The 27,301-nt window shown below is 43.2% G+C and overlaps 3 protein-coding genes and 1 pseudogene across 6 annotated transcripts in view; 2 read left to right on the top strand and 2 right to left on the bottom strand.

The window, feature by feature from the left end:
* LOC139047753 (uncharacterized) overlaps positions 1–3,387 on the top strand; it is an 85,454-nt pseudogene extending 82,067 nt beyond the window's left edge.
* Positions 3,388–9,353: 5,966 nt separating this feature from the next.
* Positions 9,354–21,037, bottom strand: LOC139047759 (BRISC and BRCA1-A complex member 2-like). Of its 2 annotated transcripts, none has more exons than XM_070521784.1 (11): positions 20,806–21,037; positions 20,542–20,618; positions 20,324–20,415; positions 19,673–19,861; positions 19,504–19,578; positions 18,263–18,357; positions 15,591–15,690; positions 14,010–14,080; positions 11,735–11,817; positions 10,566–10,716; positions 9,354–9,500 (listed from the first exon to the last, which is right to left on the bottom strand). In XM_070521784.1, the coding sequence occupies exons 1-11, from the start codon at positions 20,916–20,918 to the stop codon at positions 9,443–9,445; spliced, it is 1,104 nt and encodes a 367-aa protein (XP_070377885.1). In that variant the 5' UTR covers positions 20,919–21,037; the 3' UTR covers positions 9,354–9,442. The 2 variants fall into 2 exon arrangements, with proteins under 2 accessions (XP_070377885.1, XP_070377884.1); XM_070521783.1 differs by having other exon boundaries at positions 18,263–18,360; positions 20,806–21,036.
* Positions 21,038–21,120: 83 nt separating this feature from the next.
* LOC135919261 (probable inactive tRNA-specific adenosine deaminase-like protein 3) lies at positions 21,121–27,029 on the top strand. The gene is made up of 10 exons (XM_065452983.2): positions 21,121–21,318; positions 21,537–21,668; positions 21,757–21,811; positions 21,890–21,957; positions 22,051–22,258; positions 22,325–22,424; positions 22,498–22,654; positions 23,228–23,330; positions 25,241–25,506; positions 26,892–27,029. The coding sequence occupies exons 1-9, from the start codon at positions 21,270–21,272 to the stop codon at positions 25,470–25,472; spliced, it is 1,104 nt and encodes a 367-aa protein (XP_065309055.2). The 5' UTR covers positions 21,121–21,269; the 3' UTR covers positions 25,473–25,506; positions 26,892–27,029.
* LOC139047758 (spectrin beta chain, non-erythrocytic 1-like) overlaps positions 26,959–27,301 on the bottom strand; it is a 242,785-nt gene continuing 242,442 nt past the window's right edge. For all 3 annotated transcript variants that reach the window (XM_070521780.1, XM_070521782.1, XM_070521781.1), the window contains one exon: positions 26,959–27,195. In XM_070521780.1, the coding sequence (XP_070377881.1) occupies positions 26,959–27,195 (237 nt within the window). The remainder of the gene's footprint in view (positions 27,196–27,301) is intronic.

Consider the following 27,301-nt stretch of genomic DNA (forward strand, 5'->3'; position numbering starts at 1 on the left):
CCCTGAATTCTGTTAAGTGAATTTTCAAAAATCCGGTAGTTTAAAAAAAATAGAAGCACCAAGTTTACACATTCATAGCTCTGCATCAAGAGCAGATATCGCGGTTCTGTAAACGGCATCCATTAGATCGCTAAAAGCGAACAAATTCGATCTGTCATGTTATATCTTACGTCAATTTGCTACCTTGTTCACAAGGGTTCTGCAAAAGCTGTATTTCCATATAACTAAGCTTTTTTTATATTCATGTATGACATATCAATTTTGTCCGCTTTAGATGTGCTGTTAGATGCAATTCACAGCATTGTATTATCGTTTTTCGTTGTTGAGTTAGAGTTGTTAACTTCATAGTTTCGTTTTTTGAAAATTTTCGATTTTTGCCAATTTTTAATCAAATATTGACGACGTAAATTGAAAATTCAAAACCAACAGTCACTAGATTTTAAGTTTTTCTTTTAAATGCAGCAAACCTCATCAAATTTGATGCAGTGGTTGCTGATAAAAACGAATTCTCTTTTTGCATGTATTTAGATAGTAGCACCCGAGCTAAAGCTTCCTCTTAAGAGAGCATGTTCACTTTCTCGGGGTCATTTTTTTTGTGTGTGTGTTTATTTGCACACGCACTTTTCTATTCTTTTGCACATTTTTTGCTTGAGTCATTGGTTTGGCTAATTTGTGTTGTACCACTCACCTTCATCCTGAACAGATACTCACGCCCGTGTCACTGCGTCTGGCAATTGATATGGTGCTACTAAGTGGCAGCCCGTAAGTGATTACAGCTACTGTATCTAAATGAAGCATTGGAAAAATACATTGGACTTGTTTCATTTCCGAGTCCCAGAGACCAGAGATTTTTGTGCGATAGTTCAAAGTTGAATCGAATGTGCATATTAACAGTATTGTGGGTTATTATACAAGCACATATGTACAGAAGGCAATTTCATCCCTCCGTAAATGAAGTATGGCCAAGCCAATGAATACACTGCAAACAAAGTTAGCAGGGAAAGAGTACTTAGCAAAATGAAAATCCATGATATCATGACTGCAAATGTATGATTGCATTGGTGATGCCATCTTATGGTGGCACCTTTAATTTATACATGCCTCATCAATGTGCTGTCTTCAGCCATTTTTCTCACCGCATTGTTCTGCGCAGAAAAGGGCATGTGTTTTAAGTAAACAGATTTTTAGCTTATCGTAGTCTATGCAGAGTTTACCAAAGCTACATTCTCAGTGAATAAATTGAATGTATAGATTTTTGTTGACACCGAGTGGCCTGAAAGAAAAATATTGTTCTTGATGAAGTGGAATTTGGACTGTTTTCAGAAATTTCCGTCTTGGTTTCAACAGCCTTGGTGGCCATGCCTCGGTGAATCACCACCACTTCCACCTCTATTACCTGGAACATAGGCTTTACATTGAAACAGCTGTGAGTTCGTGGCTTTGTCACTTAGATTGTACAGTCAAACCTTGTTAGTGACATCTGATTCAAAAATATCTTTGTTAAAGTATCGGATATAAGTGTATGTTGCCATATTGGTGAGAGAAAAAAATCTTGAATGTAGCCGTTTTCGAGTTGCTCTCGCTGAGTATTTGACAATTTTTGCTATCGAAAACAGACATCTTATGCTGTGAGTGAACCACGGTCTGCCTCGCTGCTACCTATATTGTCTTCGACATTGAATTCTTGCTTTCATTATAGCAATAGAATGTTCATTGAAGTAAAGCATGGCCAGCCAAATTGTATACTTACCTACTTTATTCTGTAACATTCTTATCTGACTGTATTAGATGCTTAAGGTACTTACAGTACATCCCCGTTTATGCAGAGGGTCAACCACCTGTGGAGCGAATGCTACGAAATCGTAGACTATCCTGCCAAGGGATTTGTTTTTCAAGTGACTAAAGACAACAAGGAAACTGTTATTCAGTGAGTAAAATAAACTGCCCATGCAGCTTTATGCATGAACATTCATTCAGTTGTCTAGTCTAGTGGGCATTTGATAGCGACGTGTGAATGTGGCATTTTAAGGGTAATTTTCCTATGCAATATCCAACATGAACTTGTACATTTGCTACCGCAAGGACTATAAAGGAACATAGTGCATTGCCATTGATGGTTATGCACTGCTGTGCAACTGACGCATTTTAAAGAAAAGATGGCACAGATGCTATAAACTGATATTCAGACATATCTGCTCATTAGCACTATAGTATGCAAATGTACTTGGCACCTTCAAACCTGTAATATAGTAGTTACTATAGTAAGCATCTAGATTACAATGTATTTTAATGTGGTTTGAATTAGTAAGTGAACATTGAAGTACTTATTTAAACTTTAAATTTCTTCTATAGATTGTTGACTTGCATACTACATATATCATGCCAGAATGGAACATAACCCCAAGTAGCACTACTTATGTTTAATTGCACTCCAAACTGTGCTCTGCTATTATGGTGTGACAGGGAGCTAAATGTGCTCTAGCCTTAGAATTAAGTGTCTCCGAAGGAGTTGCAGTAGTGCAATGCACCGAGACAAACATGAAAAGGAAAAATGCGCCTCCTAGCTTATTTCCTCATGTTTCCATTTAATTCTAGCATTATATAGTACCTAAATTGTTTGCACATTAAACTTGTACTTAATGTTGCATTATCCCACTTTGTAATTTGTAATGGCTGACAGTATTATAGAATGAAGAAATCACATCGACGAAATTAATCGCAAAAATCTAATTTTGTGCTGTTTTTTAAATGTGTTTTAGGGAACTGATGATACTTGTCCAGATGCTGCTAAACACTTCTACAGCTCATAACCTGTTTGTGACGAGGGGTACAAGCTTTAAATCGGACAATATAGATGGCGTTGAACAACCAGTGGTTCGTGTATTCCTGTGGGCACGCCATTCTTGCTACGGTGAGACTGCATCACTGCGTTCTTTGTGATTTCATGCTGAGTGTCTTGTGTTGCACATTTTAGGTGCAAAAGATGAGTCTGCATTCAACGTTGCTCTCTGTGAGCTGTCGGGGCATCTAATAATGAAAAGTAAGTTTTTATGATTTTTTAAATCTTATGGCCAGCAAAAGCACTTCAAAACAACTTATTCGACTATCCCTTTCTTTTTTTGCTCCTTGTACACGTAGACAACGAAGGATACCTCGCTGCAACCGAAGACTCTGTCTCACAAGAGCTCCGCAATTTTTGCGACGACACCTTCGCAGAAGTGCGTTCCCAAGTGGTGGCAATGAACAAAAACTGCAACAGCAGCCTGCACGCCAGTCCCTCCAACAGCTGACAGCCCTATAAACTTGTCATTAGCATTTTCTGTGTCCATAAGGGCTTGACGTTTTGTTACCAAATCGCTAATAAAGTTGTTTTGTTTATTTAAGCAACTTCAAAGTCTGTGCCAATTCAAAGACATGATTGCCATGTGTTTTTGTCCAGCTGTTTCTCTGCAAGCACAGATAAGATAAGAGAGTACTATATCACAGACAAAAGAAGCATGAATCGGAAAGTTATTTGTTCTGCAGCACACCCAGCTGTTGGAGATGTAGGTAGCAAGTCCCCAACACGGCACAGAGGCCAAATCACAGTATCATTGTACAGTGTTCTGCTCCACTCAGCTGTATGCATATTATTGAAGACAAGGTCGTCTTAGCTGACTTCATATGGGTTTGGCTTATCTGGTAATCTTATAACTTACACAGTCAGAGTAGGTAAAAATAATGGTATGGGTGTAATTAGCGCCAACTTCGTCAAAAATTGTCTGTGCTATTTCCGAGGTTGGCCCACCTGACCTCTTAGTCAGAAAAAGAAAAAGTCTACCAAGTGTTGGCGCTAAAGAAAACGGGCTCGACATAATTGATGATGTATAGTGTTTGATGGAGCAAGGGCAAGTTATGGCCAAAGAGCGCCAAAAAGTGGTATTCCACAATCAGTGGACTGATGAATAACGATGAGTAGATGCAGCATGGCTGTATAGAGGCCTAAAATTGATCACTGTGTAAATTAATAAAACATACACCGTACTTTCAATCAAACAATGGCAATGACTTCAGTGAGATGTGCTATACATATAGATTACTTATAAACATAAAACATTCAATTAATAATTTTCAAGCAGCACTACTGCCTCAAGAGCGCCTTTAATTGTATGCATGGGCCTGGAAGAGTGCTATAGATACTACTGCTGTAACACAGGCCTCTATTAAGAGACCGCTATGGATCGCTCGGGTGTGAAACATCTTGTACACGAAAATTATTTTAAAATATCATACTGACTTCCCATCAAAAAGCGAGTCTTTGCTGAGAAACGGTGCTGGGTGTAATGGTATACACTGTCTGAATGCAAGAGGAACGTGCTTTTCTCTTTTACTTCGAGACATTCAAGAGACATAACTGTGCTTTAAATATTATATACGAAGATGCAAAATGAGTCAACAATGAGCATGAATAAGAGACAGAATAGTCATGTATAAGCAACCTTAATTTATCAAATCGTCTGAACCACCATGTACACATGTCGACCTTGTCTTCTCTAGACTCAACGCTTGGTTGACCCTTTTTTTGGGGGGGTGTTGCACCTGCGCCTGGCGATGTATGCACAAAACGACTCAAAAGAAAAAGAAACGAACATTGTTTAGTCTACAATGTTAGCTGACAGGTTGACAGGGAAACAAAGTCGGCCCAAAAGAGGTCAAACGAGGAGATTTGTCAGGAGCTGTGTGGGCCACTGAGAGTGATATGTTTATTATGCATTGCACACCGGTCGCGTAGTAAAAAACTGGAAACGGCTGCGTTTTACACCCGACGTACTAACGTCCATCGTTTCCGGAACTAGTGAAGAGCGATTGATTCTACGTCTGTTCCACAACCGCAGTGGAGGCGCATTTTTTTTTCTTTAAGCCGGCCACGCAACACAAAGCACACGCTCATTTCCACGCCCTTTCAGCTACGGACAGACGCATGCACCTCGGTCGTCGATTGCACTCACGTAAGTGGCTGTCGTCGACCGGCCGAATATGTTCTTCCACATATCTTCTCAAGACTTGCTGGCAGCGTTCTCCGAGCACTTGCTGCTGCTTGTGTGTGTCTGTGAACGCCGTCTGTTCCAAATCCAGAAAGCCGGCGCGCGACGCCGCCGTCTGTTTCGTTGACCTCATAAAAACGGCTACCGCGCGATGTCAAATAGACGTCGGCCGCCGTTGTCCGGAAGCAGACGGCGGAGGATCGGCAAGCCGGTGCCATCCGGTGCAATGAAGACCGGGGGTTGACCCTCGCTTTCTCCAAGCGCCTGCGAGCGCCTCCCAAGCTCTACGAACGAGGCGCTGTTCTGATACACGATAATAGTCCGCGTGCGTATTTCGATCGCGATTTCGAAAAAAAAAAAAAACAAGCCGTGTCATATCACGCATGCTGGCGATTCGCGACGCGCGCATTCTTTACACACTAAACTTTTGTCCATGTGTTTGTTTTTCCTGTTAGGTAGCCGGATACTCCGTAATCACGGTGTTAACGCGCCTCAATCCCTCGAACGTGCATAATGAATTATAGCATATCTTAATGTGGCGAATTCAAAACGCGCGCCAAATTGCTTGGTTAGGTTTCGTTTACAAGTCATGGGGCGTGGGTAGTTGTCGAAGCCGCATTGTAATCGCCTTGTCGAAAAGGCACCGCGCGTTCTAAAGGAATCTACAGCTAGGGTAACAGTTCGTTGGACACTCTAGCAGGATGCTATGCGCGGAGCCAAAAAGAAAGCATGCAGCGTGCGTTCGGCATGCTTCCGGCGACATACTACGGTACATTATGGGCTCGTGATCACTGCTACTATGCATGCAAATCAGGCTGACTGCCGCGTACGTCGGCGCTTTGTGACCACTATACAAAAAAAAAACCCGATAGATAACTTGCAAAAGAACACCGAGAAGAAAGGGGGGGGAGGTGGAGGGGTCGCGGCGCGCATTTTGAAACGGTCACCCGGTAGCCCTAAAGGAAAGTATAACTGGCGATCTTATTTTTTGTTTAATAAATTCTGGCACAATAATAGTTACAGGGTCGCCAGTTATTTTATAAAGCGCAAAAGAAAGCGTAATAGAAAATGTGAAACGTAGTTCCAGCGCACAATTGAACAAGGACGAGGAGAGAAAGACAACACGAACGCCGGAATTCTCTCTTTCTCTCCTCGTCCTTGTTCATTTGTGCGCTGGAACTATGTTTTACAATGCTAATCATAACCAACTAGCCCAGCTGTCCATACTTAGCAATAGAAAATGTCTGTGCTAGTATATCAACAGCGGTCGAAAAAGTCATTCGCCGATGCATGATGTACCCAACTTTGGAGAACGCTTTTTCGATTATATTTCAGCGTCTTTGATAACATTATACGTGTCAACGTCTCTCACTCATTCAGAAGAGGCGGCTGTTCTTCAGCGGAACCAAGAAGCTGAAGGAGTAGGAGAAGCGGATCTCGCGTACGACGTGGCACCGACCTGTTCCGACGAACTGTTGCAGTCCAAATGGAACGAGGCCATTAATCAACGGCCACTTCTGGTACACGCTGGAAAAACTGGAGACGCGAATACTGCCCTGAAAATACAGATTTCTGTAGCACTATGCTGCCTGCCCAGCCCACGTCCCCAGTTAAGTGCATGCCAGTGACCTGACTTAACGGTACTTTAGGCGGATCCACCAGTGGTGTCCCACATGAGCCCAGAATGTGTCCAGTGGACTTGAAGAAAGCGCTCTGTTGCGGCTATAGTATTAGGAAGATTATTGTGAGTGAGTCATAGAAACTATGCATCTCCTGATAAGCTGTATGTGTGTAGCTATAGGCAAATATGAACTACAATCTACAGAGGAAAGGCATCAATTGACTAGTCTGTCTCCATGTTTTAACAAAATCCTTGCACATGCCCCAAACAGCTTAAGTTGCACATACCCCAGAAGAGGAAGCCTCAACAAGACAGTTCTAATTGCATGGCTTTCGACGGCAGCACCTTTCACTTCACAAAGCTCGAAGAGGTTTAGGTAAGTTGCAACACCTGTCAGCTTGTGACAGATACATGTAGTTTGGCAAAATAAATGTAACCCACTCTGGCTTGCTAAAGAAAACATACCTTTAGCTTAGGGCTTACATGCACTTAAACTTGCCATGAATCGGATCCTAACAAACTGCAAGGCTCATTCAATTTTGCCTTGCACTGCGGGAAGTACTTCCTGCTGGTTCAAACTAGTTCTTTCTCGCGCAGAACCGGCATGGCACAACCTGCACAAAGCCTGCACTGTGTGGTACAAATGGCGACATGCAGTTGCCGGCGTGTTGAACTGGTGAAACTAATAGTGAAGTGCAGAACCTCCTAAGCTAGTTCAGAAAGTGCAGGAAAATCAATTGGACCTGTAGACTGGCCAAAATCAGAGTTGAGCAAGTTCTCTCCGAATTAAGGCACTCGGTGTGTGTGTGTATGTTTCTGTCCATGTCCAGCCTTCCTCACACAGTTTAAAATTGACTTTAAGCCACCATCTGAGGTCACCACAACCAAAACTGTCGGAGCATTCTTTCTAATAAAGCTTATTTTCTTCCTCTGCATCTCTCAGAATTACAGGCTCATGGGCTCGTGCTCACTCAGGCTCAATCAGATTGATAGAATCATCAACCAACTCAGACTCGTGGGATCATAATAGTCTCAACCCCATTTGTCAGGTTCGCTCAGCGTCGCATTGACTCAACCTCACATAAAGGCATATGCACTTGAAAACAATTGGAGTCATTTTATTTTGGCTGACTGGAACTCCCTCAGGCTTGCACAAGTTTCAATTCACTGGGACTTGTACTGTGACTCAGGCCTGCCTCAACTTGTTCAGATTCACAGGTGGGAGTTCGAGTGAGTTAACTCTATATATGCAGATACTTAAGAAATATTCTTCGCTTTTCTTCCTTCTGCCAGATTACTTTTTCCCTGGAGAAAGAACAAGACAGTGGAAAGAAAGTAAGCCTAAAATCAACTGTTTTAATTAGGTACAAACTTGCACCTTTTGCATTGTTTCTCATCTCACTGGGTTGTGGTCAACGTCAGCCTGGTTGAATACTGTAATTCGGTGCTACGGCACAGCCTGCCGAACAGTCTGCCACAGGTATGTGGTAGTAACTGTAGAGATTTCAATCCTGGCAGATGTATTTTGTTTTTATGGCATGTACCACATTTTTCGTACTGTCCACTTGGCCGAGTTCAAGCCGAAAATAAAAAGCTTTCTTAGATAGTCTGTACTCCTTTTTGATAATAAGCCTCCTTTTTTTTTAAATATGGTGCATAGCCATCATACAGTTGATTTTGTAATGAAAACCTTTCATAATGCAACACATGAACCTTTCATCACCACATACCTTTTTTGAACTGGCTCCTATGTGGATGTTATTTTCTTGTTTGAGAATACAGCCATCCATTGACAATGCCCAGTTTTGCGGCAATCTGTTGTTTGTGTGTATTCAATGGTGATGAATGCTGCGGCTCACTGATATCGGTATATGCAAAGTGTGAAGTGTGCCATCAAGCAATGGATTGCGTCAATGAATTGTTTCATTGTTCCTGTGTTTCGTAATGTTGATTAATTCACCCTCATGCTGTGATCTGCTAGCATCATCGTTAGCTCAGATGGTACAACGACCGTCCCAGAAAGGTGGTCCCGGTTTCGAACCTCAGACCAGAACAAATTTTTCCTTCAACTGCGAAGCTTTGTTTCTGAAAAACCTGTAAGGGCTTGCTTTGTAGGTTTGTCCTGCACTTGGAAGGATGAGAATATTTCCCTTCCAGGGACTGAGTGTGTTTGACAGAACAGGACTGGTATTCTGACTCGTTCGCTTTCGGGCACACAAGCACTTTGGCGAGATTTCGCACGACTCTCAACGGGTGTACCAACACCTGCAGGCACCTACCGGCACCTGACAGCATTCTTGGCACAGTTACTAACAAGCTGTTTCATCACAGTTCTAGGGATTTTGTCCCTTGCAGACATTTGGTGCATCCGGTGCTAGTCACAAGAATGACCGAGAACACCTCGTCTGCATCCTTCAGCATACACAATCCACCTCACCAACAAATCCATGCAGTTCAGAGACAGGTGCAGGTCGCACTAGCCAGCCTGAAAAAAGAAGCAGCAGAACTCCCTTAATTGTTTGTTTCTGACTGCCATCCATGCAATGTCAACTGAATTGAAGTTTCACGCAAAGATTATTATAGCGCACTCTTCGTTTCTGTGGAAGATGCAGCCGACTCTCGTCACTGATTGGCTGAGCCATTGCCTTCGCTGTAGTGCACGCAACTGGTAAAATGGGAGTATAGAGATCAGCAGGCACACAGCGCAATACGTGAAAAAAAAAAGGAAGTATTTACTTGTATGTACAAAAATTAAAAGACCAGGTGTTTTTTCCAAACAGAGGAGCAGTGGGACACTTCAGCGGTTCTTCACGGAGCTGGTCTGGAAGCTCGGGACATACTCCATCACGAAGGTCCTGCACAAAGAGTGCAAATATTACTTGGTGATCCTTTATTTTTCAATGTGAAATTGTACAAAGTTTATTCACTCCCAGCCCACACCCATAGTAAAGGAGACAAGTGTATTAGAAGTGCAGAATACATTTATACTGCTACTATGAACAAAGCAGAAAAAGAAGGTATACTTCAGCGATTCCTCCATTGTTGAATTCATTTACTGGGACAGCCGCAGAGTCTCGCAGTGAACACCACTTCTCAAGAACGTCCTTGTTATGCATGCGTCATCATCTCTGTTCCTTACATGTTTCGACAAAAAATCCGAGAACACACCTAAGCACTTCTTATGAGTTGTCAATGCAAAAGCATTAATGTCCAATTAAGCGTCACTGAGCGGTCCTTCGAGTTATGAACTCCTTGCGTGCAGGTGAGCATTGAGTTTTGATTTGGCTTTACCGAGGCACATCTAGAATGCAGGCAAAAGCTTGCGCAGACAAGGAATGCACGGATAACCCAGGCTTCCGAGCACGAGAGCGAGGGTGATGTGGAGTCGCAGCGATGCCCTCTCCCCTCATGCAATGCCACGGCAGCAGGTGTTCCTTTTCGCTTGCTCGCTCACTCTGCTCCGTCGAGGACTGAGCCAATATCACGAGGGCACTTTGTGTGCTCGTGACGTGGCGTCGCAGTTAATGGGAAGTTTCGCTGCAACAGACGCTGCCGGATTTTTCACCCAATGGGCCATTTGATGCTTTCGCATCAAACATGTGGATGATGTTCCCTGTTAGTAGGAAACAGAGATGATGTTCTTTACCTTGTATTACATGTATTTCAGAGGCCTGTTGTGACCTCCGAAATACAGGGACAGAAGCCACGAATCTTAGGAGTACGTTTGGGGCACGAGACACTACACAAACTACCACATGCCAGAGCTACACAGTAGCTCAGCAGCTAATGCATCCAGCTCCTAAGTGCAAATTCCCACAGAGGCATGAGTTCGAATGTCAGAGGGTGCTGGGAAGAGTTCCGGTTTTCTGTGCTGCTATATGGCGAGAGTACAGATCAGAATGAATCAAAGGCACACATACCTTGCTCGATCAGCCATCTCGGATGCCTCCCACCTTGGACTGTACGGGTAGTCAGTGCAGGTAATGCTGTAGGGCCATCCACAGCTGGTGTGGTATGCTGACTGAAACGTCAGGGATGGCTTGTCTTGCGGGAAAGTCCGCGGGATGGCAACTGCAGGAGAGGCAGGCGTCTTACATGACTGTCGCACGAACGTAGTCGTCACAATGGTCACAATTACTAACTGGAAAACTAGGTGCTCAGGAACGAAAGCATCTAGCAACTGAGGCATTGGAGTCAAATCTCGTTATAACGAAACTGCATCCTGCATGAAGCTGGAATGGGTAAGAAACATTTCAGGTCTACTTCGTGATATCTGACAACTTGTTATATCTGTTATACCACATTATAAAGAATTATTGGATATAATGAATTATTGAATTAATGAAGCATATCTATAATGTTTCTCACCAATATCATCATATATTGAATATAACCTTAAAACAAATATTGGATATAATGTTCTTGTCCTGTCAGGCATGACTTTGTTATAACAAGATTCGAGTGTAACACAAGCTGCATCTGAGATGGCCTTTCTCTTGATTGTTGGTGCACAAGAGGCCAGTGGCTGGGACTTCAGCATATGGCGTAGCGATATGCTCACTCTTCACAATCTGATCGGATGAAGGGGTGCAATTCAAACAGGAGTTTGATCATAGAAGACAAAGTTGAGCAAAACATGTTTTTCCGATGGGTAAACACTTGTGTAATGGTTAACAAGTTAACACTGATTAGTGGCTATACTTCAAGGTGAGCCTACTTCGAACCAGATCTTTTATTAGTTTCAATGTTGTTCGGGCCACTGTTTGGAACAGTTATCAGAGTGAGCAATGAAAAACTGCTCACTAAAACATATCCAAATTAGACTTTTTTTTTTAAGGACATGTGCACACCCTGTATTATATCTTAGATTTTGACGATGCTGGAATGCAAAAAGTTTATTAATACTATTATGTATGCAGCACTACTCAGCACACCACCTAAGCTATTACCAGCAGCAATTTAGCAGATGATGCTCTCAATCAAAATTGTTTGCTGGGTTACCCTAATGGATGAATGAAAAAGAAAAAAAAAACGGTATTCCAGAGATGGACACTTTCTTGTATTCCTCACTACAAAATAAGATACTCACTGATTAGGATGAAAAAGAAGTCATCATGCTCGAAGAGAAATGACAGACTTGCAAATCCCTCTGCGTCAAACTCCAAAAGGTTCCTGCAACATCAGCAAAGACCAAGGCAGTTTTGAGAAAACAAGTTGATGATTAAACTAGCAAAAACTAACAAACTGTGAGATGAGATAGTATTAGACCCTATCTGCCAAACTGACAAAAAGCCATGTTAATACGTGGTGGTATGACATTGCAATATTTAATTATTTGAAATGCTGCTCACCCCAACAATTAGGATTTTGGCAGTGTGGAAGAGATTACACATTCAGAAAACAATGAAACCAAGCACACACGGTTAGCAACGTCATTTATTAGAAACTAATAAATTTGTGTTCAACAACACAAGAAAACAGAAAACAATGAAACCAAGAAAACAATGAAACTTCAGAAAATTTCAGAAAACAATGAAACCAAGCACACACGGTTAGCAACGTCATTTATTAGAAACTAATAAATTTGTGTTCAACAACACAAGTAAACATAACAAACCGATTTGACAGTCTTCACAATTCTAGTGGATTCTGGAATCGATACAAATCATTTTTGCTCAATGACATGAGCATACAGATTATTCCATTTGATGACAGTGTGTTCTCTACCCACGTTATCACTTGAAAACTTAATAATAGTGCTCTCATTCGCACTCATTATCTCTCAAGCATGAGCACCGCTTTGAAGTGCAGGACTATGACTTTGCAGAGTTACATGCAAAGTCATTTCAGTATTTCAGTCATTTCAGTCAATTCAGTAAAAATCTCCACTCACAACACCACACTGCTCCGTGTTCTGTGCCTCTGTGCAAAACGTACTTCCCAAGGAACACCAATATTAAAAAAAGTTAGCTTCTGCTGCAATTTGGCAAAAATAACTGAACATATGTGGTTGACACATCTGCATAAATTCTACTTCATTAAGGCAGTGGTGCATTTTCCACTGCATTCTTACATTGTCACCAATTTAAAGGCAAAGGTTGCCTTGGAATTTGTGGGAATTGGCACCAGGAGTTTTGCATCAGGGGTGCTGCTTTCAAGGCCTGTGCTCCAAGTTTCAACTTAACAGTATTAGAACAGCTGTGGCCGTGCCCCGCATGCAATGTACAAGAGGATGCACCACACTTAATCTCCCTTAATCTCTATGAATTCCACGCTAAATGTACCTCGGGGATCATACCTAAAAGTATAACATGTAACTTGGACCATGTACTAGCGCTGCCTGTGTCCCCCACACCACGAAGGTGCCTTTGATTTTTTCTGCAAGACACTGCTATTTAGAGACTTCAATTGTGCATGTCTTCTGTCTATTGTATGTCTTGTATGTATATTTCATCTATCACAGCTTTATCCTGGAGTAGCATGCAGTTTTCATTAGGGACCTCTCTCTCTCTTCTCTAGTAACAGGGCACTGGCGTACCACACGGATGCAGCATGGTATCAGCACTGCATTCTGCATAATGATGGTAGAAAGTTCCTGACTTTGTGAGACGTGCAATGTATGAGCTACTAATTGAGTTTTGATGAGGCACTAACTGCACAAGCACTGCCTTGCCATGGCGTAGAAGCTTTGTGGGAGCTCAAAGCTTGCCACCTCTTGTAGCAATAACCCTTCATTGCGGATTTGTTGCACTGTTGGCACGCCTGCTCGCAGGCGGTCAGATGCACCTAGGAATCGACTACAGCACTCGTACATTTCTCGGTGATGCGGTGACAGAATGACAGTTCCCACGAAGTGACCAAATAAACCGCGATTCATGCAGTCGAACCTCTATATAACAATCGCGCATATAATGAATCATAGGTGACAACAAAGTAAATCTAAAGTTTTTCTCACCACTCTCGGCATGTAATAAATACATGTTGGTGATGAATATTTGATATAACAGGTATTTAGTGTTCAATGTGGCTTTGTTGTAGTGAGGCTCAACTTGTATACTGATTTTACTGATACTGGTTGTAAATTATGAGTGAGTCACGTGATGTCTCCACTGGCATGCATTGGCTGTCAGTGCAACCAGCTGTGGTGACAGTGTGATTTGTAATCTGTCAAAAGCTGAACACTGTTGAATGTAACACTTGTTTGGCAACTTGTCACAAGGCCTTTGCATTTCTTTTTCTTCAAGAAGGAAGGCTATGCTTGAAACAAAAGTTCATTCAAGCACCTGTGAGATTTTCAATGCTCATCTAATCATGTGACTAAGGCAAGGAACAACTGAATTCTGCATTCAACACGGTGATCATACCTGCCGAAGAGGTTGAGGAAAGCTGCAACGTACTCCTTACGCTTTGCAAATGATGTTGACACCTGTTCAACCTGGGAAAAAAAAAAGATGTCCAGGTGAGAATGCAAACTGGAGAATGTGCCCATCATATAGGGAGAAACATGAACATGTTTAAAAGAGCACCGACATATAATCTTAAAAGTTGTAGAAACTCTAACCACATGCTTCTTGCACATAAAAGAATGGCATTTAGCATTCACAAAGTTTGGGAAGAACTTGTCAAATATTGTAGTTTGATAATAAAAGTGACACTGGAATCATTACCTGGTACGGTTGGTCTCCTCCACTAATGTGACGTCATGACATACAGCAAGATTTACTGAGGTATAGCCAATAAGGCTATACTTGAGGACAACTTTTTGTGGCAATGTTGAGAAAGCTACGGAGGCAAAGTGCTCATAAGTAAGAGCACCCCTGAAATAAGTCTTGTATTCTCATCCGCGTTAGTGTAAGCTGGGAAGCGAAGACAAACATCTTGTTTACGACAGCGAAATAAGACAAAATACAGCATTGAATTTCACATAAGCTTCTCTTTTTTTCTTGCATTTGGGCAAATGGAAAACAGTCACATGTGGAAGATATGCTGACTCGGTATCTGTTCCAAGAAATGAGAAACACTGTCGAATTCTGCCAGAATCCTTGGCATAGTAACACATGAGTACAAAAGCTCCACCCCTGTAGCTTTATTTCATGTCATTGTCACAAAAGGATGTCTGTGGGTATAGGTATGATTATGTTGCTCATAAAAAAAACGAAAAAAAAAACTCTGAGAATATGCTGCGCACATTTCTGCATGCACGTTTCTTTATGGCTGTGCCCACATTTGTCAGTAGCAGCAATCGCAGGAACAAAGTGAGCCGGTGTATCATGCTGCTGTGATGTATATACTTCCTGGATACCGAAAAAGAAACTGGTTTGTGGAAACAAGTGCTACAGTAAATTGTTCAGAGTGGTCTGATGCTTGACAGTATGTTTTCCAATTCAGAGGGACTGGTGATACATTCAAGGCAGTAAAGCGAAAAGTTCCAAATACTCATGTCAGTACCCCCGCAACCCTTTGAAGACCAACTCCGATGAAATTTCACTTAGGCAAAATTGGAAATATAAATACCAAGTAGCATACACTAGTGAAACAATCCTGGCAAAGCTGCAGGGCTGGTCACTGTCTAATTGTCTTATTAGAAGACTTTAAGGTGGTCTTGAACCATCCCTCGAGCTAGGTGGAAAAAACACTTCCCGCGGATAGCATATGCTGCTGCATACGCTCAGCCAAACTTTGCAGTTGTGCAAGGTGCGCGGGGCTCACGAGCAGAGCGCAAAGTCGCCTTTGTTTCTCCATGCACCAGCGTCACTTGTGCTATCAATAGCAGGACAGCATGATGACCACGGTGCCAAAGCCTCAAGACTCCATACAGTTCTATCGTAAGAATGCTATGCACTCAATACCAAAACTCAGTGAGAAAAAGTTATTTTTAAAAAATGTGTTACCTGTAGGCAACACTCGTCCGTAAAGGATTAATAAAGCAATGGATCCCGTGTCACCTTCTTTTCAAGCAGCTCCTTGACCTGTGGCACATAATCCATGAGGCAGCTGTCCTTGTTGAAGGCAGGGAGTTTCACCGCCAGCGAGCCACCAAGTGCCCTGTGTTCAAGTGTGAAAAAATAAGGATGCCCCTTGTTACAGTGGCCTCGTGTGAGCGACTTTACATTTGGTACCATTGTTTGTGCCCCAACTGGAAAAGAAGGGAGAGTTTCACAACAGGGAGTTTTAGAAGTGCTGCAATGAAAGTATGTGCATGCTAGCCACGCTGCAAACAAAAAGAACCTGAGCCAAGTTTTTTTCATGGGCTTATGTAATATTATAGACTCTCCCTTTTGGGTGCACTAACGTGCTTATAGCACATTTCTAGAATCGCGCAATGAATTATTCTTGCTTTTTGTTTGTTTTTCTTTCCTTTTTTTTATTTTTTGAGCTGGACATAAGGATGCTGGTTGACAGATGTGTATAACAGCGTGTCCTTTTCACTTGAGCTACATCCAAAATTCATTGTACATATACTGGGTGCCAAAAATGGATGCCCTTTGTTACAATGGCTCCATGTGAGCAAGTCTTGTTTAGACATCATCGTTGGTGTCCCAATTGGGAAAGGACACAGTTTAACCCTTTCAGAGTCACTGACGTACTTGTACACTCTCCACTTGGATGTGCACACTAACACGAAGTTGGCGAGCTCTGAGGTAGTTCTGCCACCTGTACACGCATTCTGTTTTTTGGTTGTTAACACGGGCGTACAATGTAGCAAGTTTTGAAGGGGAAGAAAACAACCGGGACTTTGAATTTACTCGCCGCCTTTTTCAGGTTGTGAGCTACACGGTGAGAATACGGTACGACTACGGGTCTAAATCTCCTGGTTTGTTCTTGCGTGTTTTTTCATGCTTTACATTTCATCTTCTGCAGCAGGCACTCTAGAACAGAACTTAGAACTGTCTGTGGGAACCCCGCCACCTTTAGCCTTTCAATCTGCAGTTGGAAGCTGCTTCGTATACCATGCGTACATGATTTCCTGGCAGCCGATTCCAATGCCCCTGTGGCTATCGCTCTTTTTACGATCTTAGAGTGGGCTGACCCATAAGACAAGAGCTCTTTTTGCGCTCGGGGGTAGTACTTCCAGTGCACTTCAGCTGAAGGAGCTGAAGTGAGCTGAAGGAAGCCTTCCACATTAAAACGAAGGGCCTTGAATGTGTCAGCGAACCATCAAAAATTCTGTATAAAAGTGAAATGTCCTTTTTGGAAGCCCTTAGTTAGAACTGAGCACGTTGCACCGTGCGCTTGGTGAAAAATTCTTAATCTTATAGTTTTTAATAGGGTACTCCCTTACAGAGGTGTTCTGTGTATCGTGCAACCATTATCATTTATACACCATGGCCCTATACACCATGTGTCATTATCACGAACGTCAGCTTTACAATCGTTTTATCGCCTTTTGCCTGGTTACCATGTGATTTTCGACGTGTGAGTTGCGCCGCCATATTTGCGTATATATATTCTGTGTTTCCGTCAATAAAGCATCAGTTGTTAGGAAACGCTCGTCCGTGTCTCTTCTTTTGTCGTCTGTTTGGCGCTTTAGTACTTCAGTAACATGCACCAACTAGCTCAACAAAAAGTTCTGCTGGAGCCTCCTAAAAAGCCTGACACTGATAGGGTTAAAAATAGAGAGTTTCAAAATTACTGTACTGAAAGGCAGCACACACAGTCTGCTCTGCACGCGATAGAACCCAAACCGAGTTCTATGGTTCTGCAAAGTTACCGACTCATCCAGATAGGTGACGCTTGTGTCACTTGTTCCTAAATCTTCCTAATGACTGTTTTTTTGGGAGGTGCTGGAAGCAAGGATTTTCCTTGACAAATGCATATAACAGTATGCCTTTTTCACATGAGATGTCCAAAACACGCAGGAAACAAACCTGGTGCCTCAGGTCATAATAGCCCTGTGTGAGCGACTACCATTTTCGTATCAATATTTATGACATAACTGGGAGAGTTTCACAATAGGGAGTTCTGTAAGTACACATACAAAAGTCAGCACACATTACTGAAGCCAAGTTTGGTTTCCGTGCTTGTGCAGTGGTATTACTATCATCTGAGTGCACTAAGGTGCTTGTGTTACTTGCTTCTAAAGCTCCGCAACAGCATTTTTTTTACATGTGTGTGCTGAAAATAAGGATTTTGCTTGGCTTACGCGCATAACAGCACATCTTTCTTACATGAAGCATGTGGGACATAAACTGGATGTTATTTTTTAAGCTGTTGTGCTGGAAGAAATGGTGAGACTGCTCAGGATGATTTCTACACCGAAACAGTTCAGAAGGTGTAGGGTAAGTGGCAAGGTGGTGTAAAAGAATCTTACTAAACAGAGTGAACCAGTGACAATAGGAAGGGAAACAGCTAATGAACATTCAAACTACTACTGCTGAAGTAAAAGTTGTAGCACGACTTGACGATGTGTGCTAATCATTAGTTCTTATGTTCAAGAAAGCGTCACATGGTACATTTTTAGTTCACTGCAGGAAGCAGGAGCACTTGCCAGTCTGGAATGCAAATTGTGTGTTTCCTTTCATATTTGTCCACTGTGTGCATGACAAACTCAACCCCATTACTGTCAAGAACAATGAACAATGCAGAGACATCACTGATAAAGAACTTCAACACTTACTCAACACGTGGAGACAGAAATAGCTGTGGCAATATGCGGCTCCCCTCCGGACTTTGGAATGTGACTTGTAGGACAGCCATGTCTTCGGAGAGGTTCTCCTTTTTGGGGAAGAAGTGTGTTCCACCACTAAGCAAGGTTGATACACTGTTGAACACGTCACGCCTTAAACACTTTCCTATATTGAAAACAGTGCAAACCAACAAGCCAAGAACTATAAAGAAACAGTGCTGTGAGTACCTTCCTTACTCGCTAGTTTATGCTATTTTCATTCTAAATACAATTGACCAACTAGTCCAACAGCAAGCTCTCTCAATCGAGCACATTTCAAAAACTGTATTTTTAACTGTACTGCATTTACTACCATAAGGTCTATTGATGCACAAAACTTACGCACCTCACTGCTCAGAAATCGAGAAGAAAAAAAGATGTTTTATTGATGGGCATTCGTGTCAATGCATGTAAGATGGCAGGCTAAGTTCAACGGTGGCAACAGCTAAAGTAACAAAAAAAAATTAAAACAATTATGGGGTTGCACATGCCAAAACAACAGCACGATTGCGAGGCGCGTGGTAGTGGGGGACTCCATATCAATTTAGACCACCTGGAGATCTTGAATGTGCACCTAAATATAAGTACACAGAAGCTTTTTTTTTTTGCATTTTATCCTCATAGAAATTTGGCTGCCGCAAACTCTAGTCCAGTAACGCAATGCCATAGCCACTGAGCTACCACTGCAGGTGCAACAAAAAGTAGACAGTAAAAGTTTTCCTAGCGAGTCATCAGCAACTGCATATACTAGCAGCAGTAACAGCCCAGTACGTGGTGTGGCAGTAATAAGCTTGGCTCATGCAAGGTCTGCACACTTTGTTCAAATTTCTAAAGACAAGTGCAGGTCTTACATGAGCAAATACGGTATTTTAAGTAAAGCAGTCATTTTATGAAACACTGAACAACGTGTTGTCACCTGCTTTTGCTTATACTGGCTGAATGCTTGCAACGCAAAGCACAGTTTGCTACTGCAGTGATACAACTGTAAAGCTTGCCCACAAGTCGGAGAAGTTAAATAAACCATGAAACATGATGAACATAGTGCCATAGCAGGTAAATGCTGCACAAGTAGGCTTTCTTAGCTGCTCTGCCAAATACCGTACCCGAACCTGAAGCTAATGGCACATGGCAATGTTGCAGATTCTCATCACTTTAAACAAACAAAACAGCAATCATGAAACGGGAAGAACAACCTTTGCGAACACGGGAGGGAGTTTGGAGAAGTCGATGGGCAACGTGATCCAGAACCTTACTGGACTCCCAGGATTCTGTAACGGAATCGAGGAAAAGTTGTTCACTACACTGCGCCTGCAACAGCGACTTGTTCATGTCTATGGGACCAACGACTGAGCGGCATGTTACCTTTTTGTTGAGGTGCACCTGTATGTTTGACTCGGCAATGTCGGACTGGTGGACTAGGGAGGAGTACTCAAACTGCAGCCTCGGTGAATCGTCGAGCATTGACACCTGGTGCTTGCGGTACTGCTCCAGCAACTCCTGGATTACATTTGTCAGTGCTTCGTCGTCGTCGGAGTCCCAGTTGCAGAGGCTCTTTTGGAAACGACGAGCGGTTGCGAGGGGAATTAAGTACAGGTAAATTATTTCAATAAAGCATTATTACGAGTTCACAGTGGTAACAAATTGGGGAATACGCCAGGAGCAAGTCCCGAAGTTACAAACTGGGAGGGACCTCCTGGATTAATAGATTAAGAAAAGTAATACAGCTAATACAGAACACAATACTTAGATCAAGACGCTGACAGTTACAAAAGCAATATCAAATAACCTAATCCTGATACTGTTTTGACAAGCGATAGAGAAGGCTACGAAGAAATTAGATCACTCGTATGATGAATTCAATAACGCACGGAACTGTTAGACGGAACTGTTAGACTTTAGCTACATCCTTGAAACCTTTGCACAAACACAGCCATTTCTAAAATCCTTTTTTCGTTTAAATAACAACTAAGCACATAATTATACAGTTAGGTGATGCAATCGAGGCAAACTTACGGGCACTTCCTCTATGTTTGGCAGGAATGATGTGTCGTCGAAGATAAAATCTGGCGGAAGATCTGGCTTGTGTGCTTGAAAAATTACTTCCCCTGATAAAAGACCACCATGCGCGTGCGCGTATTAGTGATGAACAATTAATAACACGCCAACATAAACATCTAGCAAACTCGCCGCACTGATTGCATATAGGAAGATAAATAAATAAACAAACGCACATGTCACTGTCTGACCGGCGTAGGGCAGGGATATCTTGAACCTGTCGCATAGCTGCTTGGTTCCATCCTTTGGACCCCTACGAATGCACGAACAGGGTTCAAAAAAATTCAAATTCTGTTCCTACAGCAACGTCCAGCATGCGAACGCACGAAAGCGTTCACATTAGTAACGCAAACCAGTGGACCGAAACATGCAGTGCGTTGTAACAACCTCGCGAACCCACGCATTGCAGGTTTAGTACGTTAGGTAATACGCCCATTTACCCGTGGCTGGCGCTGACCAGGCGGATCGGGTGCGGTGTCGTCAGATTTTGCATCGTATGTTCTAGAAGATTCTTCAGGTAGCAGCGAACCCGAGGTGCGAACACAGTGTCCATTTTCAGTTCTGTCGACGGGACCGACCCCTTCGAGATACCCGAACCCCTCTGGTCACACAGCTCGCTCGCTCGCTCCTGTGTTTACCTTCCTCTACGTTTCCGTCTGCTTGCTCAAATCGAGTACGAAGCCAGAGGACAAGACCGAGCAGTATCCAGCTAGTATCCGGTCTATCTTGCTAGCTATAAGTCGAAAGAAGACGGAGCCGAGCCGAGCCACACGGGAAGCCATGTGCGCGCGGGCTGCGTGTTTTGTGTACAATATGTAGAACAGATCGTGATCTTGTGCGATTTTATGCGGACGTTTTGGGTTGTCTGTTGTGATGACTAAGTCATTGGGATCTGTTCTGACACATGGAACGTGCTACAGGACCAATTGCTGCAAAGCGAAAAACTATCGCAGGTGCGGTTCTGACTTCCTCTACGCGATAGAAAATTCCCCGTAATTCTCGCGCAAAAATAAGTTTATATGCGGAGTTTGGAGACTGAATGCTGCTGTATAATGTGTTCCAGCAGCGCGCTGTAATCGTCTCTTGGGCCAGACTTACTACTAGCAGTAGTACATGACGGCGAAGGAGCTATCTCACTTCATCGGCTGACCTTTTTCTGTGCGCCTTACAGATGGAGACGAAAAACTGGTGAAGAAGCCAAAGCCAGATGACAAACTACTGTCATCGGCGATGAATTTGTCAAACTCAAGATTACAGCTATGGCCTGTACTGGCAGATGAGTACCTCCGGAAGGTTGTCACAGGTATAGTCATCTTGGTGTCCTGACTCAGCCTACATATCGCGTTCCTGCTAGCCCGACCAATGTAATTGTTCAACTTTCCTTTTCGCAGTCCCTGTCTATGTTGGACAAATCATCGATCGCAAGGAGACGTCACGGCTCGTGAAGTGAGTGAAGCGGCGTCGTTATGATCCATGTAGAGTCTTATTCGAGATTGCGTTATTTTTTCATTTATTTTTTACTAGATGGCTTTCCCAGATGGTGCCCTTGGGCGAGCTGCAGCATCTGAAAAGAGTGCGCAGCGAAGCAACAGGTTCGTTGATTACGTTTGCTGTTATGTCAAGTTATGCTGACATAACCATAACAATGCTCATACTGTGTACCTGTCGCTGTTCTGTACTCTTAGGAATGCAGATCATACTTCGCCCACGGAAACATTACGACTTGGACAGCGTGAAGACCATCGAAGATGTGCTAGATGCCGACCCATCCCTCACCAAAGGTCTGTCCAAGGATGTGATAGAAGTGGACGTACCTCAGCACGCACCGCTGACAAGATGCCAGTTCGAAGCATCGAACTCACTCTGGCCAACGCAGTTTCATGAAGACAAGCTGTATGACATATGCTATAGCAATTGCCTAGCAGGACTTGGTGCATCCATAATGTTGTTTTGTTGCAGGATTGCTAAGATTCTTGGCGAAGACTTTTTTACGGCTAAGGACAAGGAAGACATGGAAGGGTACATGATGTTGGCTATCGAAGCTGCTCGGAGAGGCCAGGTAACAACTTTCACTTTTCCCATCTACCACGGTAGTAAAAACCCTTCTTAATGTTCATCACTCTTTGGTCAAGGCAGGTGTTGGAGTTGTTGTCGTCAACCCAGACACATCGACACTGCTAGTCATAGCAACTGGGGACAAAAGTCATCCTGTCAAGCATGCTGTGATGGTTGCAGTGGACATGGTTGCTAGGCATCATGGTGGAGGAGCATGGCCGCTGATGGCCGAAAGTGAGTTGTGCATTTGGCCATTGAGAAAGGACTAAGTGTGCTAATTTCTTTTCAAGAGAGGCGATGTGGTTCCTTTTCGGCAAACTAGTTCAAATGAGCACTTGCCCCTGCACAAGGAAGCTTGGGGAAGTTTCGTGAATTGCTGCAGTCTATAAAGAGAATGAGAAAAAAACATTTTAAAAATCTGTACATATGCTTACACAGCAAGGCAACTTTTATGGGACATCTGCATAGCGGAGATATGTGTAATGCAGTCCTTTATAACCATCCTTGCAAAACCTGACCACACGCTTTTACAATTCACTGAATTGGTTGGGCTGTGTTGATATGGCCAGACAGAGTTGGCCAGATCAACACAGCTACATGACCACATGATGCCTATGAACTCCAGCAACATGGTTTCCTTATCTGTTTCAAAGGGTTCAGTTATCAGGATACGAGTACCCGTAGTTCATATAATGACTGCACAGCATGGCAAAATGGATATTCCCAATTTCTTAAGTTACAGCTGCTTAATCAACTTAAACAAGGTTTGCTTCTTTCAGACTTGTTTTCTTCTTTCTTTTTCTGCAGACATTCTCTGTGAAGTCGCACCACAAGATCTGGAAGTCGACAAAAAGGCACCTTACCTTTGCACTGGCTATGACTTCTACATCACTCACGAACCATGCACAATGTGAGTGGGCCTATTACTTATTATGATGGGGAAGTGCAATGAGCTTGTTAGTACACGTCAAATCCCTCACGTGATCCAGACGACTTTGGCTCATCAAGAGTGATTTCCACTTCTTTTTCGTTCATGAAAAGTCGATCTTGTCATCCTCATTGTGGGTATTTCGACACTTCCAAAATGGGCTTGTGATGAACAGAGGCCGTCATAGAGTGCTTTTTTTCCACAATATCGATGGCAGTGACTGCTCTGTTGTCTGCCCTCATTAATGAGGTAATTTTGTGTGCTAATTGGCAGTAGGGGATCACGGTGTTTGCGTGACAGAAAATGGCCTGTAATGGTACAGTTTTTTCATAAGGAATGAGCCCTTAAGGGGTCAGTGATGCTTGGGAGCTGCTTGAAGAATGCAGCAAGGAGGGCACACGCTGCAGGTACCTATACTGTGTCTTCATTGTTCTGCTGTTTGCGTATTTCTGACTCATTGCTGACGTGTTTATGCCAGGTTGGGAGCTGTTTGACTGCTGGCATTCTTGCACGCCTGTATACTGCTTAAGTTTCCTATGAAGATGCTTGGGAAAATCTGTCAAGGCTACCTGCTGTGCTAGCTTAGTGGCTGTGGTGTTCTTCTGGCGAGTCCGAGGTCGCGACGGTTGCATTCCAACAGGGACAGAATTAAAGAAAGCCTGTGTACTGTGCCTCGGGTGCACACTAAAGAATTTCAGGTGGTCGAAATCAATCCGGAGACTTCCACTACGGCTTTGAAATGTTATTCCACACAATTTAACTTACGATGACTATAGTATGGGACAGATAATGGAAATTCTGTCAATACAACATTGCTGGCATCACATAATAAATAGCGCTGCGTAAATATTCTGATTCCTGCACGCAAATCTAATGGTCTTTCTTACTTAATCGACGGTTTGAGAATCTGACATTAGAGGTTGTCTTAATCGGCAATTATAAATGGCATGCCAACTGGCCCACTACCATTTAATGACGGCACATACAAATGCCCCCCAAAAATGTTTATACTATGTCTAAATGTGCATAACACATCGAGAATGAGCATAATCGACGAAAAGAAAAAAATATTTTGCAGAATCTTTTTGAGCAATAGGGGAGCAACACCAGACAGAAAGCTGGAAGTGGGCTTCACTCCAACCCACCTAAGGCTTGATTTGGGATTTGTACAGGCAGCTCTCGTCGTATGTGAATCATAGGCGTACATTTTGTTTGCGTTACATCACCTGTGCGACTTCACTGCAGCAGGAGATCTTACATCGGTCTGTCTCCTCTAATCGAGTTTTCCGAAAGAAAGCCAGTCATTTTCGACCTCTTCCTGGTCATGTGTTCCTGCTCTAAACCAAAAGATGATGCTTGCTGCCTGTTGTTCAGTGTTGGCCGAAAGCATTTATCCTTGTAAAAAACTTTGTACGCAATGCTGAAACTCGAAGTAATAAAACGAAGGACAACGACCAACAGAAGTGCTTAAAAATGAATAAATCTTAAAGACGTTTCGGCTTCGCTACGGAAGCCTTGTTCACAATGGGATGACAGAAGGTTCCATGAATCTTCCGTCATCCCATTGTGAACAAGGCTTCCGTAGCGAGGCTGAAACATCTTTTAGATTTATTCATTTTTTGGCACTTTTGTTGGTCGGTGTCCTTCGTTTTATTACTTCATTCTTCATTCCGACCAGATGGGCTTCCGTCGAACCCTCAATTTAATGCTGAAACTCGTCAAGATTTTTTTTTTTTTTTTTTCTGGTGTGTTGCCTGTACGCAATGCTCGTCTATAGAGGGTTGAAACACCGCGACAGTTGTGAAGTCACGCCTGTACAGTGCGCGCAGTGTAAAGTGTCTCTCAAATTCGTGCACTTCTAAACCTGCTTTACATTTCCGAACTCTACTCAGGTGTGCCATGGCACTGGTCCACTCGAGAGTGCGCCGGGTCTTCTACGGATGCCCCACGTCACGAGGCGCCTTGGGTTCGCTCCGGAAGCTGCACGTTCAACCTGGCCTCAATCACCACTTCCAGGTGTGGCGCGGACTTCTGGAGGAACAGTGCGCTGCTCTCTCCGACTGCACTGCGGAAAACTGTGCAGAAGCTGCCGCACCGAGTGCAACTACAGTCAACGACCGCTGAAATCTTCAGCACGACACATCACTTTCTTGTTCCAGTAAGAGAAAAAAATGGAAACATTTTGTTTTTCATGTTAAGTTTGGCTTTTATTTTTTCATGAGACACGAAGCCTTCTTCCTATTCGAGTCCCACGACGTTTTTAAGTAGAGTCCCACACTTTCAGAACTCGAGACAAGTACACTTTACAAAGCACAGTATTGTTCATCTCCTTCGAAGGCAATGCAACGGTCCACTCCTCCAGAGTAGACTAAGCAAAAAAAAAAAAAAAAAACAGCGTACTTTCACTGAACATTTTCTTCACATTACAACAGCACATTGTATATTCAGCGCTATAGTATTTTCGTAGGCCTTTCTAACAAAAGGCAGACACATCTATCTATACACAGTCCGGAGCAATTGCGGTAGTAAAAAAAGTTGCACCAACCCATAGCGATATAAACTGGCCCTGGCATCACTCTCATCAATCCACACCCAAAGCCTTGTACAACACAGCTGCAATGTGTTACGTTTGTACCACTGTTCTTCTGTGTTCCGAGGACCCGGTAAACGGTATCCACCAGAAATTTTTAGTTGCCCTTTATTATTAGCTCTGGAACACCTCCCTACACTCAAAATGACAGTGTCGTCAGTGCATTCGTGGCAACTCGTGCAAAAACAAGGCACTGTTCTTGTGAGTATAGCTTCATAATACATATAAGTATGTATACATATACATATATATATAAAATATATAACTATTGTGGCGGGAAAAAAAAGGGGGGGGGGGTAAACTATACACAAGGTGCTTGTACACACAGACCTGGACTTCGTCATGACTTGTCAGTTTGCAAAACGGCGCATGTTTGGAGGACGACAAAAAGACATTTCTGTACGACTAACAACTAAAGCTGCACGTCAACACTTTTTGAGCGAGTTTACGATGGCGCAGAGTGATTTGCATCCTGTCGAGCAGAACGTGGCTGCGTGTGAAACAACAAAGAATGGAGGCACGTGGAAAGAAAAGAACTGAACTTGCACGAAGGAACGCAAAAATAAACGTGCATCTGGCTTGATGACCGAACAACGTAAAGCGTCACTATTTTGTCGGACGTACTTGTAGCAGTGTTAAGTTAAAATGCATAGTTCCTGGGTTCCAGAAAGCTAAAAGTAAAATAAAATCATTACATTGAAGACAGAAACTGTTCCAAGTTATAGCTGTCAAAATTTTAAGCTGAAAGCTGCCTTAGCACCACAGGGTAGACAAAATGTCAAAATTGCACAGTGGTAAGATCAAGAGGTACAAGACTGGGCATCTTGTCTCATAAGATAGTTCCCACAGACTTATTTGCTGCAAGGCGTCTGTTTTGTTTCTCTTTTTCTTTTCTTTTTTGGCGATCTTGACTCTATAAACCTTTCATGAGCTTTTCGTCTTTTGCGTGCCAGTTTAAACACAACTCCGAGACGTCGTCTCGAGCCCGAAGCAAAGTTTGGGGCCACGACTGCGCCGGCTTCAGCGCTTCCGGAAGAGGGAAAGAACACCCTTCTTGCGGTCGCGGGACTTCTTGTCGCCATAGTCGCCCTCCGACGAGCCTTCCGACGACGGTGCCCTTTGGTGTCGGTGGTCCAAGGTCGCCGAGTACTGCTGCAAGTTGCTGGCTAGGTTTGCCGGGGGATTCCCGCTGCCCGGCAGTGACGCGTGCCGGGCCACTGTGGCGCCCGACGGGGTGTCACCTCGTGGGTGGTACGTCTGTGGAGACGGTGCGAAAAGGCGGCAGTTAGAGCGAGTCGCTAGTGCATTTTGATAGTAAATATCCTCCCAACACTCTAAGGGTGTAAGCATTCTTGGAGTCGAT

The sequence above is a fragment of the Dermacentor albipictus genome, chromosome 7 (assembly GCF_038994185.2).
Source record: "Dermacentor albipictus isolate Rhodes 1998 colony chromosome 7, USDA_Dalb.pri_finalv2, whole genome shotgun sequence".
In the NCBI taxonomy this organism is placed as follows: Eukaryota; Metazoa; Arthropoda; class Arachnida; order Ixodida; family Ixodidae; genus Dermacentor; species Dermacentor albipictus.